The sequence below is a fragment of the Saccopteryx bilineata genome, chromosome 6 (assembly GCF_036850765.1).
Source record: "Saccopteryx bilineata isolate mSacBil1 chromosome 6, mSacBil1_pri_phased_curated, whole genome shotgun sequence".
NCBI lineage: Eukaryota > Metazoa > Chordata > Mammalia > Chiroptera > Emballonuridae > Saccopteryx > Saccopteryx bilineata.
In genome coordinates, this window is record NC_089495.1 from 117,398,108 (window position 1) to 117,414,558 (window position 16,451).

At 42.1% G+C, this 16,451-nt stretch overlaps 1 protein-coding gene across 5 annotated transcripts in view; it reads right to left on the minus strand.

Moving 5' to 3' along the window:
* DCLK1 (doublecortin like kinase 1) overlaps nt 1-16,451 on the minus strand; it is a 400,808-nt gene that overhangs the window by 60,031 nt on the left and 324,326 nt on the right. For all 5 annotated transcript variants that reach the window (XM_066234329.1, XM_066234330.1, XM_066234328.1 and 2 more), the window contains one exon: nt 14,727-14,835. In XM_066234329.1, coding sequence (XP_066090426.1) covers nt 14,727-14,835 — 109 coding nt within the window. The remainder of the gene's footprint in view (nt 1-14,726; nt 14,836-16,451) is intronic.

Below are 16,451 nucleotides of genomic sequence, written 5' to 3' on the forward strand. Positions count from 1 at the left end.
ACCCACAAGGTTTGCTAGAGGACTCAGGGCTGGCGTGTTCAAGGGATAGAAAGGGCTCCAACCATAATTGAGCTTTCTGCCACCTCTTGGGCCTCTGATGGCCCCTCATTTCACAGAAATAAAATGGAGGTGACAAAAGTTTGCTTATTTTCCCAAAGCCACACAGCAGTGTTAAAAGCAGGATGGACGCTGAGCTTTTGGGGTCTCTGCTTCACAAAGATCCCAACTAACACTGCCCCTCCTCCATGATGGGGGTGGAGGGAGGGTTTAGTCATGCCACTACCTTTAGAGAGCTTCCTAACTTGTGTTAACATTCCTGAGATACTGCAGTGCCGAACTCGGCATGGACACAATGCATACCTAATCATCGAAATAAACTACTTCACAAGCAATGCCCCTTCCTCTCTGGTAGGAGACCACAATAGCCTAGGCCCTAGGCTTTTCCCTGGAGATAAAATCCAATTTTAGGGATTCAAAGGAATAACATGAAAGTGAGGTTGATAATGAACAAAATTTTTTAAAATAGTGTTTTTTAAATCTTCATTATGGAAAATCAAAGGGAAGTTCCCCTAGTTACATGATTAGAGCCATAGAGTGATTTGCTATAAACAGATTAAGAGGCCAGACATTAACAACGTGTTTCAAGGGCATTTTAGAAACCAGTCTTGTCACTTGCTTCTTAAAATGCTTTTCCCGCTCTACTTCCCAGCCCCCTGCATGGTGCTGGCTTGCTGGAAACAATAAACACTGGCCAAACTGTTGTTAATTCGATCTGGTGAATAAAACCAGAAATAAGATCATCACTTTGAAGCCTGTCTTCTCCACTAGAGGGCTTTTCAGATCCAACGGGAACCTCGGAGGGGTTCTCGGGCGAGATGTGTTGTACCCACAGGAAACCGAAGTGCCCGACCTCATGGGGAAATGCATCAAGAGGCCCAAGGATGCCTGTGTTGATTCTTCAGGCCCACAGCTGGGCAGAGGCCAAGATCCAGGAAGCCTGAGCCCTGGCTACACGCAGGGCTTCGTGCTGTGTCCCCACACAAAACTGCCAGACCATCTGCAAGGCCCGGCACAGGCATGGAGAATAAGCTCTTCAATCAGAGGGTAAAAGAGGTTCTACCATCGGAAATTTAAAATGTGTGGGCAACTGGGTACATGGGAAGTGGACTCACTCATGTACAGAGGGATCCCTCCCGTCACAGAAGAATTAGGAGCTTCTCTCATAGGCTTCTGAGGAGATTGTTTGTAGATTTAAGAATATTGATCAAGAGGAAGACTAAATGCTGAAGTACTTCTAGATTCTGCTTTTTGTAAATCGGAGAAAAATGATGGTTTTGCAACTTTGAGATCAGAATCCATGAGCAATTTCTTTCTTTTTTTTTTTTTTTGTATTTTTCTGAAGCTGGAAACGGGGAGGCAGTCAGACTCCTGCATGCGCCCGACCGGGATCCACCCAGCATGCCCACCAGGGGGCGATGCTCTGCCCATCTGGGGCGTCGCTCTGTTGGAACAAGAGCCATTCTAGAGCCTGGGGCAGAGGCCAAGGAGCCATCCCCAGCGCCCGGGTCATCTTTTGCTCCAATAGAGCCTCGGCTGCGGGAGGGGAAGATAGAGACAGAGAGGAAGGAGAGGGGGAGGAGTGGAGAAGCAGATGGGCGCTTCTCCTGTGTGCCCTGGCCGGGATTCGAACCCGGGACTTCCACACGCCAGGCCGATGCTCTACCCCTGAGCCAACCGGCCAGGGCCATGAGCAATTTCTTATTTGGCTTAAAAGGTTTCATCTGATGAACTCTTGGACCGACTGCTTTGGGAAAAGGCAGCCATCCCAGAGGGGCGGAGGGGTGAGCCGGGCTGACCCTGGTGTTCCCACTAGGCACCCCCACAGCGCAGCTGGAGGGACAGGACAGTGCCGGCGAGGAGAGGGGCTTTCCTCTGCCTGCCACGCCATCTTGCGTTTCCCTGGGGTGAGTAACATTACAGCACTCAAAGCAAAGGGCTGGTATGGGTTCCAAGAAGGGTGAACCCCTCTGCAGCCAGACAGAAAAGGAGCAGGGTCCCCAGGGAGTGAGCTGGTGCGGCTCCCAGGACACCAAGTGCCTAGTTCTGTCCTGAACCTAGAGCTGTGGGTTGAAACGTGGGCAAGTCTGAGCTGCAGCAGCCCCGGGGCTAAGCAGGAAAACGGACCTCGTGACACAGGATCTCACACAATAGGGTTAAACGCTCAGCTCGAGTCACCCATATTTATATCCAACAACGAGTCCCAGAGTGGACCACCAAAATTAAACTGCCAATGCTCTTTCTTGATTCCTTGAGGGCAGAACTATAAAGTCATAATAAAATCCTTATTACGGAAAGTACATGTTGATAGGGTAGTTGCTGAGCCTAAAAACAGGTGTTAGGACTGTACACCCTAATATAAAAAAACACAACTTAACTGCTTATTGCTTTAAGCTGGTAAGTGAAAACACTTGGAAAGGAAGAAAACCTTAAATAAAGCATCCACCTTCTTGCATACCTGGCAACCGAGGACGTGCCTGTGTAATCATTCAGCAAGCAGCGACGAGTGTGGCGAGTGAGACCTGGTTCTTGTGCCCACACAGATAGTCTGGTATTTGGAGAATACTGAAAACCTGGATAGCTGATGAAATGCCAGCCACTGGCTTGCTTGTTCCTGAAACTTCTGCTAGACCTCTTCCGGATCTGTGTGACCTTGACCACCACAGTCAGGGTAGCTGCTGCCGCAGCACAGAGCTTGTTTTCCTCCTGGTCTGTGGCAACTCCGTGTGGAAGGGCCCCTTCCCATTTGGCTTGACGTAAGGTTTGAGCCCAAACTACCGTAGAGAAATTTTCATTTTTTTTTACAAACTTGAGCTTACTTTTACTTTTTTTCCCCCTTCATTTCCAATTGAGAGGAGGGGAGATAGAGACTCTGCATGCGTTCCAACTGCAATCCACCTGGTGACCCCTCTAAGGGGTCAATGCTCTGCCCATCAGGGGGCCATGCTCACAACAAGGCTATTTTTAGTGCCTGAGGTGGAGGCTCCATGGAGCCATCCTTAGCCCCCAGGCTGTTGCTCTTGAACCAATGGAGCCAGGCCGTAGAAGGAGAAGAGAGAGAGAAGGGGGAGCGGGAAGGGAAGAGAAGTAGATGGTTCGTTCTCCTGTGTGCCCTGACCGGGGACTGAACTCAGGACATTCACACGCTGGGCCGACCGTGTACCACTGAGCCAACTGGCCAGGGCAAACTTACTATTTAATGTCTGTGCTCACTATGGCTTGGAGAAAGCTATCTTATTGAACTCAGTGTTGATTCTCAGCCCAGCTGGTCCTCCTCCACACCATGCTCAGCAAGGGCAGGAGAAAGCCTAGGAAATGGGCCCAACTGGCAGGATGCCACTGCCCTGGACTAATGTGCTTAGTGCCTTTCTGTTGCTGTTCTCTGTGTTTTGAAAGTCTTTAAAAGTATTATGTGAAAAAACAAGAACAGCTTTGTAACCATTCCTCTACCCAGTGCTTACTGAATTTCACAGCAATTCTGTCTCCAGGCTGGTTCTCCAGGAGGGGAGGTCTCATCTCCCTGCAGCGCCCCGAAGCCTGGCACAGCCTGAACCTGCGGGAGCTCCAAACGTGTCAGTCAGCTTGTGGAATCGCCAGAGGATGGCAGCAGTGAGGACAATGCCAGGAAGACCCCGCAGCAAACAGGGTTAGTGAGCAGCACGCTTTTCCCAGGCGATTGTCATAAAGCTATATAGCTCGGTCACCTTCATAAGGGGTGACTGCGGAGGGCAGAGGACTGGGCCATCCCGGATCTGACGCCTCCAAGTGGGGTCTGACTGTGAATCCGATGGGCCATCAGGGGCCAGAGCACCCCGAGGGAGGAGGGAAGGAAGCACACCCCCAGCCACTGAAAAACAGCTAAGCGTCTCTACCCAGCTTCGCTCTCCTCAGCAGGAAATGCCTTCACCCTGTAGCTATGTAGTTCTCGAGGTTCCTGAGGATTTTGGAGATTTTCTAGGTGGACAACACTCATGGTGGAGACACTCGCATCTCAGCCCTTGCGATGGGTGGGTTTGAGCCTGCCCACGCCCATTCTGAAGTCAGCAGGTGTTGCTGTGCGGTTCTCCGGCTTTACAGGTGGAGGAGCGAAAAGCAGAGTCACAAACAGCTAGGATTTTAATACAGTTCCGAGGCCCCCATTACCAAAAAATGCCTTCAGTGCAGGTGGGGACCACATCACCTGTTCCCTCGGTGTGCAGTAATTGGTTCATGCAAGGCCAGGAAAGCCAGAGGTGAGGGCACAACATTGTGAGCCCGCATCACGTGCTCTGACCCATTGCTCGTGCTTTTCAGCTCTCTGACGTTTCTCTGGGGTTCTCAACATGCTTGGGAAAACAGCTTCAAAACAGAGCTTGCTTCAGTCCATCCCCTTCATTTTGCACATCCTAGAGGCTCCTGAGGCCACTTGGAGAAACTGCTACTGGAGGACAGGAGAAACCTAAGTGGACCTGGCAGCCACTGTCCAAAGATACATTGGCATGGGACCACGGAAAGAAAGGCGGTGTAGCACAGTTACTGTGTCCATGGTTATAGCAAAATCTCCCCTGGGACAGCAGATAATTAACAAAAGGGGGGCAGGCTTCCTCTTGTTATTACTTATTCATTTTTCAAAACATGACAGAATGTAGCCGCAAGCAATGCGTGCCAATCACAACACTCTTAGCTCGCTTTTATTTTCTTGGACCTCTGGAAAAATATTGAAAGAATGTTTCATGATGCCTCTGGGGAGAGAGGGTGCATGCCATATGTCCTCATTTGGAGGGACAGGGATACTGACACCTTTTGGAGCCATCTGGTGTTTGGATTCTCAAGTTCATACAATGCAACCCAAGATGTGAACTCATGCAACATAAACACCATGCAAACTAGAAAGCAGTAAATGAATCACGGATGGAAAAGCGAGAAATGTTTATTGTGGAAAGACTAGTACTGTTGAACTAAGATGCCATCCTGATCCATGGACTAGCTAGGCCACCGCACCAGACTCAACAGATGACGAATGCTGGCACATAACCAGATACCCCACAGTGGAGGGGTATGGCAATCTGCTAACAGAGGGGTTTTCTGCTACAGTGAAAATAAAAATGTTAAAATCAGTTAAAGTATACCTGAAGTATGAAATTATATCAGCACACTGTTTCCATCCATTACCTTGAGAACGGCTCTCCTGATTTAGTATCTTTTTCTTTTCTTTTTAAAATTTTTATTTAGATGATTAAATTTAACAGGGTGACACTGGTCAACTAGAGTACATAGATTTTGGGCAAATATCTCCACATCATTTGGACAGCCAATTATGTTGTATACCCATCACCCAAAGTCGGATCATCCTCTGTCACCTTATATTTGTCCCTCTTTATGTCCCTCCCCCTCCCCTATTTCCCTCCCTCTTCCCCCTCTTCCCTCCCCCTGGTAACCACTGCACTCCTATCTATGTCCAAGAATCTCAATTTTATGTTACACTTATGTATGGAATCATACAGTTCTTAGCTCTTTCTGATTTACTTATTTCACTCAGTATAATGTTATCAAGGTCATCCATGTTGTCATAAATAATCCTATGTCATTGTTTCTTATGGCTGAGTAGTATTCCATAGTGTATATGTACCATATCTTCTTTATCCAATCTTCTACTGGAGGGCATTTTGGTTGTTCCGTGTCTTGGTCACTGTGAATAATGCTGCAATGAACATGGCAGTGCATGTGTCTTTCTTTATGTAACAATTTTTTTCAAGTTTTGGAGGTATATACCCAGTAGAGAGATTACGGGTCATAAGGTAGTTCTATTCTTAATTTTTTGAGGAACCACCATACCTTCTTCCATAATGGTTGTACTACTTTACATTCCCACCAACAGTGAATGAGGGTTCCTTTTTCTCCACAGCCTCTCCAATACTTGTTATTACCTGTCTTGTTGATAATAGCTAATCTAACAGGTGTGAGGTGGTATCTCATTGTAGTTTTTATTTTAATTTCTCTTAATAGTTAGTGAAGATGAGCATCTTTTCATATATCTATTGGCCATTTGTATTTATTTTTGGGAAAAGTGTCTGTTCATATCCTCTCCCTATTTTTTTTTATTGGATTGTTTGCTTGTTTGTTGCTGAGGTTTTTGAGTTCCTTATATATTTTTGAATATTAACCCCTTATTTGAGCTGTTGTTTGAAAATATCATCTCTTATTTAGTAGGCTGTCTGTTTTGTTGTTAGTTGTTTGTGTTTTTTTTGCTGTGCATAAACTTCTTAGTTTGATATAGACCCATTCATTTATCTTTGCCTTTACTTCCCTTGCCTTTGGGGTCAAATTCATAAAACATATGGCCAAGGTCTATGAGTTTAATACCTATGTTTTCTTCTATGTTATTGTTTCAGGTCTTATATTTAGGCCTTTGATCCATTTTGAATTAATGTTTGTACAAGGAGACAAACCATAGTCAAGTTTCATTCTTTTGCATGTGGCTTTCCAGTTTTCCCAGCACCATTTATTAAGGAGTTTTTCTTTTCTCCATTGTGTTATTTTGGCTCCTTTATCAAAGATGATTTGCCCATATACATGTTGTTTTATTTGGCTTTTGATTATCTTCCATTGGCCTGTATGTTTGTTTTTCTGCCAATACCATGCTGTTTGGATTATCGTGGCTCTGTAGTATAATTTGAAGTCAGGTATTATAATGCTTCCAGCTTCATTTTTTTTCCTCGGGATTACTTTGGTTATTCGGAGTTTTTTATGGTTCCATACAAAGCTGATGGTTTATTGTTCCATTTATTTAAAAAATGACATTGGAATTTTTATGGGAATTGCATTAAACTTGTATATTGCTTTGGGTAATATGGCCATATTAATTATATTTATTCTTCTTATCCAAGAACATGGGATATTTTTCCATTTCATTGTGTCTTTTTCAATTTTCTTTAACAATGCTTTGTAGTTTTCAGTATATAGGTCCTTTAAATTCTTTTTTTTATTTAGACAATTTTAACAGAGTGACATTGATTAATTAGGGTACATAGATTCAGAGAAAACATCTTCAGGTTATTTTGACATTTGATTAGGTTGTATACCCATCACCCAAAGTCAAATTTTCTTTTGTCACCTTCTATCTGGTTTTCTTTGTGCCCCTCCCCTCCCCCTAACCTCTCCCTTTAAATTTTATGTTTATTCCTAGGTATTTTTTGTTGTTGTTGTTGCAACTGTAAAAGGAATTTTTTTTTTTTAGTTCATTTTCTGAAGCTTCACTGTTGGTGTATATGAAAGCAATAAATTTCTGTATATTAATTTTGTATCCTGTGACCTTACTTTATTGGTTTATTGTTTCTAACTGTCTTTCTTTGGAGTCTTTGGGGTTTTCTATATACAGGATCATGTCATTTGCAAAAAGTGAAACCTTTACTTTTCTTTCCCGGTACGAATGCCTTTTATTTCATCCTCTTGTCTGATTGCTCTGGCTAGAACTTCCAGCACTATGTTGAATAGAAGAGAGAGTTGGCAGCCTTGTCTTGTTCCTGATTTTAGAGGAAAAGTTTTCAGCTTTTTTACCATGTTAGCTGATGGTTTGTTATATATGGCCTTTATTATGTTGAGGTATTTTCCTTCTATACCTGTTTTATTGAGTATTTTAAACATAAAAGGATGTTGTATTTTATTGAATGCCTTTTCTGCACTTATTAATAGGATCATATGATTTTTGTTCATTGTTTTGTTGATATGGTGTATTACATTAATTGTTTTACATATGTTGAACCATCCTTGTGCTTCTGGGATGAATCCCACTTGATCGTGATGTATTATTTTTTTTTAATGTGCTGTTGTATTTGATTTGCTAGTATTTTGTTTAGGATTTTAGCATCTGTATTCATTAGAGATATTGGTCTGTAGTTTTCTTTTTTTGTATTGTCCTTACCAGGTTTTGGTATGAGGGTTATGTTGGCCTCATAAAATATGTTTGGAAGTATTGCTTCTTCTTCAATGTTTTGGAAAACTTTGTGAAGGCTAGAAACCAAATCTTCTTTGAATGTTTTGTAAAATTCACTAGTGTAGCCATGTGGCCCTGGACTTTTATTTTGGGGGAGGATTTTGATAGTTGTTTCTATTTCCTCCCTGCTTATGGGTCTGTTTAGGCTTTCTACTTCTTTGTGCTTCAGTTAAGGAAGATTGTATTGTTCTAGGAACTTATCCATTTCTTCTAGATTGTTGAATTTGGTGGCATTTAGTTTTTCATAGTATTCTATGATAATTATATTTATGATATCTGTGCTAATTTCTCCTCTTTCATTTCGGATTTTGTTTATGTGAGTCCTTTCTCTTTTTTCCTTAGTGAGTTTTGCCAGGGGTTTGTCAATTTTGTTGATCTTTTCAAAGAACCAGCTCTTTGTTGTATTAATTTTTTCTATAGTTTCTCTGTTCTCTATTTTATTTATTTCTACTCTAATTTTTATTATTTCCTTTCTTCTGCTGGTTTTGGGTTGCCTTTGTTCTTCTTGTTCTAGTTCCTTAAGATGTGATGTTACATTGTTTACTTATGCTCTCTCTTATTTTTTTGGTATAAGCCTGTAATGATATAAACTTCCCTCTTATTACTACTTTTACTGCATCCCAGAGATTCTGATATGTCATGTTGTCATTTTTGTTTGTCTGTATATATCTTTTGATCTCTGCTTTTATTTCTTCTTTGACCCAGTCATTTTTTAGAAGTATGCTGTTTTAATTTCCACATTTTTGTGGGCTTGTTTACTTCTTTTTTGCAGTTGAATTCTAGTTTTAAAGACTTATAGTCAAAGAATATGCTTGGTATAATTTCAATCTTTCTGAATTTGTTGATGTTAGCTTTGTGGCCCAATATATGGTCTATTCTTGAAAATGTTTCATGTACACTGGAGAAAAATGTATATTCTGATGTTCTGGGATGAAATGTCCTGTAGATGTCTATTATATCCGTTTCTTCTAGTGTTTCATTTAAGGCAATATTTCTTTATTGATTTTCTGTTTGGATGAATGACCTAGAACCATCAATGGTGTATTGAAATCTCCAAGTTTGATTGTATTTATGTCAGTTTCTATTTTTAGATCAGTTAGGAGGTGTCTTATATATTTTGATGCTCCGTGGTTTGGTGCATATATATTCAAAAAGTGTTATGTCTTCTTGATACAATGTCCCCTTTATCATTATGAAATGACCACCTTTGTCTCTGGTTACCTTTGTTGTCTTGTAGACAATACTGTGAGATAAGAGTATGGCTACACCTGCTTTTCTTTAGATATTATTTTCTTGGAGAAACGTTTTCTAACATTTCACTTTGAATCTATTTTTATCCTTGTAGCTTAGATGTGTCTCTTGAAGGCAGCATACAGTTGGGTTTTGCTTTTGATCCAATCTGCTACTCTGTGCCTCTTTATTGGTGAGTTCAATTCATTTACATTTAATGTAATTATTGACACTTGAGGGTTTCCTATTGTCATTTTATATATTGCTTTCTGATAGCTCTGTGTTTTGTTTGGTTCTTCTCTTATTTTGTCATTTGTTTTTGTTATGTGTTTCAGAAGTGGCATTTTCAGAGGTGGTTACCATTAGGTTATTAAAAGAAAAATTATCATATTCATTAGAATCCATTATCTCATTAGTGCTTCTGCAATCCATCCTCCTTTGCTACTGCTGATCTTTGTCCTATCCCCTTTCATGTTATTGTTGTCCCAGATTATCCTTGTTTTTATTGCAGTCTTGTTGGAGCTTTTACTTGTATGTTTGTTTAGTTTTGTTCTTTGTATCTCGTCAAATAACCCCCTTTAGTATTTCATGAAGTGGGCAATTTCTGGTGATAAATTCCCTCAGCTTCTCTATGTCTGCAAATGTTTTTATTTCCCCTTTATATTTAAAGAATAGCTTTGATGGATATAGTATTCTTGGCTGGTAGTTCCTCTCTTTCAGTACTTTAAATGCTGTGGTCCACTCTCTTCTGGTTTGTAGAGTTTCTGCTGAGAAATCTGATGATAGCCTAATGGGCCTTCCTTTATGTTATATTTTTCTTTTCTGCCTTGATGATTTTTTCTTTGTCATTGATTTGTAATCATTTTATTATGATGTGCCTTGGAGTAGGTCTGTTTGGGTTGAGGTAACTCAGTGTTCTCTTTGCTTCTTGGATTCAAGGTTCTAACTCTTTCCACAGGCTTGGGAAGTTCTCATCGATTATTTGTTTATGTTCTCCATTCCCCTTTCCCTCTCTTCTTCATCTGATATACCCATTATTCTTATAATTGATTTTTCTGATGGAATCAGACAATTCTTTTAGAACTTTCTCATTTTTTTAAATTCGTCTCTCTCTTCTTCTCTCTGTAGTATCTCAAGTTGCCTTTCTTCAATGTCACTAATTCTCTCTTCTATCTGGCCTGTTCTGTTAGCTAAGCTTGTTACCTCATTTTTCAGTTCATGTATTGATTTTTTCATCTCTGGATCCTTTTTATAGTTTCAATTTCCTTAGTGAAGTATACTTTTTGGTCATTAATTTGATTTTTGAGCTCACTAAATTGCCATGTTTTCTTGTATCTCACTATCTCACTATTTTTAAAACTTCAACTTTGAATTCTCTGTCATTTAGTTCCAAGGTTTCCATGTAACTGACATTTTATTCTGGAGCTATTTCATCATCTATCTGAACTACAGTTCTAGCTTGTGTATCCATGATATTTGATTTCTTTTACCTTGATAGCATTTGAGAGTGGTATTGTTAACAACACTAACAAGAGATAACTAAAAATAAATAATAATAATTGAAAAAATACAGTGAAAAAACAAAAATTCTGTAAATAATGATAAGTAGAACAAAAACTACACAGAACATGTTGCAGGAGCTGAGGAAAAATGAAAAAAAAAAAGAAGTATAAAACAAGCAAAATGCCACAAAAAAGTATGAGTCCAAAATATAATAATTTGATGAAAAATGATGTTCAGATAAGAGGAAAAATAGAAAGAAAAAAAGAAAGGGGGGGGAAGAAAGGAGAAGAAAAGGGGAGAAAGAATGTAAAAGAGAAAGTGTCAGAAATGAAACCCTCACAAAAACCAAGAATAAAAAATATAAAACTAAGGATAATAAAGTTTAAATAAGAAAAAGAGAATGAAGAAAAAATGAGAAAAAGCAAAAATAATATGTATTTTCCAGTTTTAAGAGGTAACTTTTCCCTTTTTTCTGGCAGGTACAGCTGTACTACAAGCTTTGCCTCTGTGAGGTTCTTGGGCAGAGTTCTGCTGAGGCATTGCTATGGTAATGATGTAGGCAGGGCTGCAGTTGTATTGGTAGGAGAGGCTTGTTGTTAGGGCTTTGCAATTTTATGGCTGTAGCAATGGCGTCTCAGGTCTTCTGGCACCTCTCCCCATGTCCCAACAGAGCAGCACCTCTGCCTCTCACAGGAGCAAGTGGCTGAAGACTCAGCTGTGGGGGATTTGCTACTGCCACTGTTCACACAGCAAGGGAGCAATGCCAGACTGGGTAACTGGGGGAGACACAGCTGGATCCTTTCTCCAATACCACTCATCGTGTGGTCCTGGGCAGGGCAGGGAACTGGCACTCAAGCTTTGGGAGTGGGGCAGATCTCAGATCAAGCGTGCCTTGCGTCACACAGGCCAAACTCCATGGGCCGTATGGGCAGATCGAGCACATCTCAGCGCCCCACGGGCAGATCCCATGGGCTATTTGTGCGTCAAACTCAGGAGCACACCGCAGGCTATGTGTGCAGCCAGCACTTGCGATCTCAGATAGAGCCCGGCGATGCAGGCAGACCCCGTGTTCCTGCTCTTGTTTGCATGCCAGTCTTAATTCAGCTCCTTCCCCTCTGCCCCTCAGTCTCTCCACTTCTCCTGCCTCTAAAACAAAACCCATGCTAAAAGTGCCTCCCTCCCTCAGATCAGTGAGTAAAGATAAGAACTCTCCATCCCTCTGGCTTTTTTCTTCCATGAGCAGATTCTATCTTCAGTCTGCCTTCTCAAGTCATACCTTTATCTGGTGTGTCTATTTCAGGTGCTCCTGGGTTTATTTTCTCTGCCTATAGTTGTTGAATTTGTTGAAATTTCAAGAGGAAAGATAGGCAGTATCTCTCACACCACCATTTTCTGACGTCATTCCCTCTGTCTTTTCTTTTTTAATTATTAAGTGAGAGGTGGGCAGCAGAGAGATTCCTGCATGTGCCCCAATCAGGATCTACCTGGAAAGCTCCTACTGAGTTATGCTCTGCCCATCTGAGGCCACTGCTTCGTTCCTTGGCAACCAAGCTATTTTAGTACCTGAACTGAGGCCATGGAACCATTCTCAGAGCCTGGGGCCAATTTGCTCAAAACTTCAAGCCATGGCTGTGGGAGAGGGAGAAAGAGAAGAGAGAGAGAGAGGGAGGGAAAGAGAAGAGGAATGTGGAGGGGTAGAGAATCAGATGGGCGCTTCTCCTGTGTGCCCTGACCAGGAATCAAGCCCAGGACTTCCACACAGCAGTCCAACACTCTATTGCAGAGCCAACCGGCCAGGACCAATTTCTGTCTTTTTTTTTTTTTTTTTTTTTTTTTACACAAGACAAATGTAGTACGTGTAACTGTGGCTCTGCTGAACCACAATCTCACAGGAAGCTCCTTGCTGGAAGCAATGGAGTAGAGTGGGGTTTTGGAACTGGGCTCAGATCTACTCTCACTAAGTATTTACTAGTGGAGAGACCTTGGGAGCAACTTCTCCAGGCTTTGTTTGTATAAAATAGATCAATACTGATTTTATGAAATCGTTATAATAATTCAATGAAATAGCATGTAAGTGAAGGGTCTGGGATGTAGTTTTTGCTCAGTACACAGCACTTGCTCCTGTTTTCAGAGGGGTTAGGCCCAGAAAGTAATGGGATATTTCCTATATTTGGTAGAAATGCAACAATGGTCAGGCTCTATGTTGAGGATGTGGGAAGGGGGAGGAACAAAGGAGAAAAAGTGGCCTTGCAGTGGCGACTAAGGGATTTTCCAAGCTGCTGAAGATTAGCCATGTCCTCCCTCACAAGGAAAGCTGCTCCAGTGGGTGCTGTCACTGCCAGGAAGGTCTGGCCAGCTGGTATGTGAGCGGGAGCAGAGTTGGTGATCCACCACTGGAGAGCAGCTTCAGGGAGGCTCCACTGCCCTGGTCAGGGAAGCAACTTTTAAAGCAAGGGTCCCCAAACTCTTTACACAGGGGGCCAGTTCACTGTCCCTCAGACCGTTGGAGTGCTGAACTATAAAAAAAACTAGGAACAAATCCCTATGCACACTGCACATATCTTATTTTAGAGTAAAAAAACAAAATGGGAACAAATACAATATTTAAAATAAAGAACAGGTAAATTTAAATCAACAAACTGACCAGTATTTCAATGGGAACTATGGGCCTGCTTTTGGCTAATGAGATGGTCAATGTCCGGTTCCATATTTGTCACTGCTGGCCGTAACAAGTGATATGACGTGCTTCTGGAGTGTGGCGCTGCCACATACAGTACTCCAGGAGCCACCATGAAAGAGGTGCCCCTTCCGGAAGTGTGGCGGGGGGCCAGATAAATGCCTCAGGGGCTGCATGTGGCCTGCGGGCTGTAGTTTGGGGACCCCTGTTCTAAAGAGTGGCAAAGGGCTCATGGAGCCACCCCTGGAGTTGGAGGCCCTGGAGAGACTTCTACCTCTAATGCGCTTCTAAATCAAAGCCCTTGGAAGAAGGACAAGTTCTGGCTCTTGGAGGCTAAAGCTTCTGATCTGAGGTGCTCTATCTGAAAGGGAGTGTAGTGTGGAGGGCATTAGTGTCACACAGTGCCTACAGGGAGCAGAGGTGAGTAACAGGGACACCTGCATACCCAGGCCAGCCCCCAGGAAGCCAGCAGACAGACATGCTCCCTCCAGAAATGAGGTGAGGTCCCCCTGACTTTGACAACACTGCTAACCCACCTGTGTGGAGAGCTGCTGGCCTAAAGCAAGCAACCACTCAAAGAACAAACTCCAGTCTAATGCTGAGCTTTGGGTTCGAGGCCACCTTAATCGGGGCTGTAGCTGTACCAGTTGTCACTCCTCCATCGGGTAGCCACAAGCTACCGTCCTTGATTAGGTATCGAGAGTCCCTTGGATAAAACTTTCACTCTGAACCCTGCCCTTTGGTTCACAAGAGTACCTGGTTCATTTGTTATGAAACATTTTAATGTATTAAACACCATTTTTTGCTGGGATTTTCAAAGCATTTTAAAACTTTTCAAGGATACTATATTTTTACATTTACTATATTAATATAGTATACCATCATATTAAATTTTATGATTTTACATAATATACATATGTACACACAATCTATACAAGAACGTCTGATCTCTACAAAATGTCTTTTAAAAACTGTAGAAAAAACTATTCAATGTATGTATTTTAAAAAAAGAAATGAAGGGACTTACCCGAAAAATCTGGCAAAGTTTTGCTGAGTACATTAAGAAGAAAAATCAAAGTCCTTAATTTATAGATTGTCTCCAGGAATCACTACATTTTTCAAATCTGTTGCTAGATGGGCTTTTCCTTCTTTTAAATTTTTTTACATCTGGAGTTGAGGTATTAACCGATTCCAGATGTGCCACAGACGGCAAATAAAGACGCGATCTCAGAAAACACAATGCCAAATGTTCCGTTTAAAGTTGGATGTAAATGATTCCCTCCTCACCTTTCTACACACTCCTTGACAACAGCAAAATTGCCATCTCCTATTGTCCTTCCGACTTTGTATCGTTCCGTGATTGTGGCTGGGATCTGGAAGCCTTCCTCCGACACTTCTGAAAGAATCATTAGTATGTTTTTATTGGTAGAAAACGGGATGCAGATGTTGCACAAAAGAGATATTGAGACGTATCATCTCATACACTGGAACTGATTCAGAATCAATATGTCATTTTCTGGACAGTGAGGCCAGCCCCCTCTGCTGACACTGTATACTCAACAGTTTTACTAAGACAAATGGTAAACTAAAAGGGAACATAAAACGTATGCGGTCCACTTCCACCTATGTAAGAGCAACTTCTGCTTTCTTCTTGTTCTTTTTAAAAAATATTATTTTAAAAATTACATTTAAAGGGGTGGCATTGATCAATAAGAGTACATAAATTTCAGTAAACATCTCTATAGCATTTGAACTGTTGATTATGTTGTGTGCCCATCACCCAAAGTCAAATCATTTTCTGTCACAGATATTTGTCTCTCTTGACTCCCTCTCCTCCTCCCGGAAGCTCTGCTCTTTTTATTCTATGTCAATTTGATCAAGGCATTGACTGCATACCCACTGCGTGCAGAGAAAGGAGCCTTCTAGGTTGGCCCAGGTGGAAAGCACAGCTTGTCAGAGACCCTGTGCCGCCTCATGTCCTGCGTGGAAAGGCCCACTATGGGCGCACTTAGCTTTACCACATCCTGAAACGGAGATCTCCATAAAATTCTGTATGAACTAAGCCCCTGATCACCACCCCCTCAGGATCAATGAGCAGATTTCAGCCAGAGCCCTCACCAGCAACCTGTGTAGCAGATGTTGAGTTAAAATCGCAATATCTATTATATGTCTGTGAACAGAACAGTTTTGTAGTTTCAATTATGTGAGTGCCACTAACACAACACATTTCCCCTCCCCTTAAAATGTATTTTTGAAATATTTTACAAATGCTTAATAATGCTTTAAATATCTAAGGCCATAAAACTAAGTAAGCCACGCTTAGGTCACATAAATAATACCGGATCACCTTTAACATTGTAGGGGTGTAAAAAGCCTTTTATAGCTGGGCTCTAAAATTTACATGCTTTAAAGTTATAAATCCTAGCTCTCCCTCAGGCAACCTGAATACAAAATGTAGTGGCAGCCTATAGTTTGCTTTCTAAATGTGCTTCTATTATAACCTTTAACCATAAACTGAGACTAAACATTTCTTCTTAAAATGAAATTAAAACCTCAGCTGGTGAACAGGCTTTCCTGGTGAGGTTCACATGCTCATTTCATCTGTATTTTGGGGGAACAACAACACATGGAGACGCGGAACCAGCAGACACCTGCTCCAGGACCCTTATCCTAGTTCCGTGGCAACGCTCAGTCCGCACGGCCCTGGAGCCGGGGCTGCTTGGACGGTCTGGGGAGTTCCGTAAAAGTGGGGCACGTGTGCTCCTGCAACTTGTAGTCCTGGCGTTTCTGCAGCCTCTCCACCTCTTTATAAGTGACGTTTTACTCTTCATCCACTAGAAGCTGTCACATGTGGTTTCCAGGACAAAATGAGAGCTGCAGCCAATTAAACCCCCACACCTGTCATCTCACCCCCACCCCCAGAGAAGTCAACATCATTTCCCTTTGAAAGACTCAGCTTCTGGGGCGGGCTGGGGCAGGGCAGGGTGGGGTCGGGAGCTTATCTACTCCATG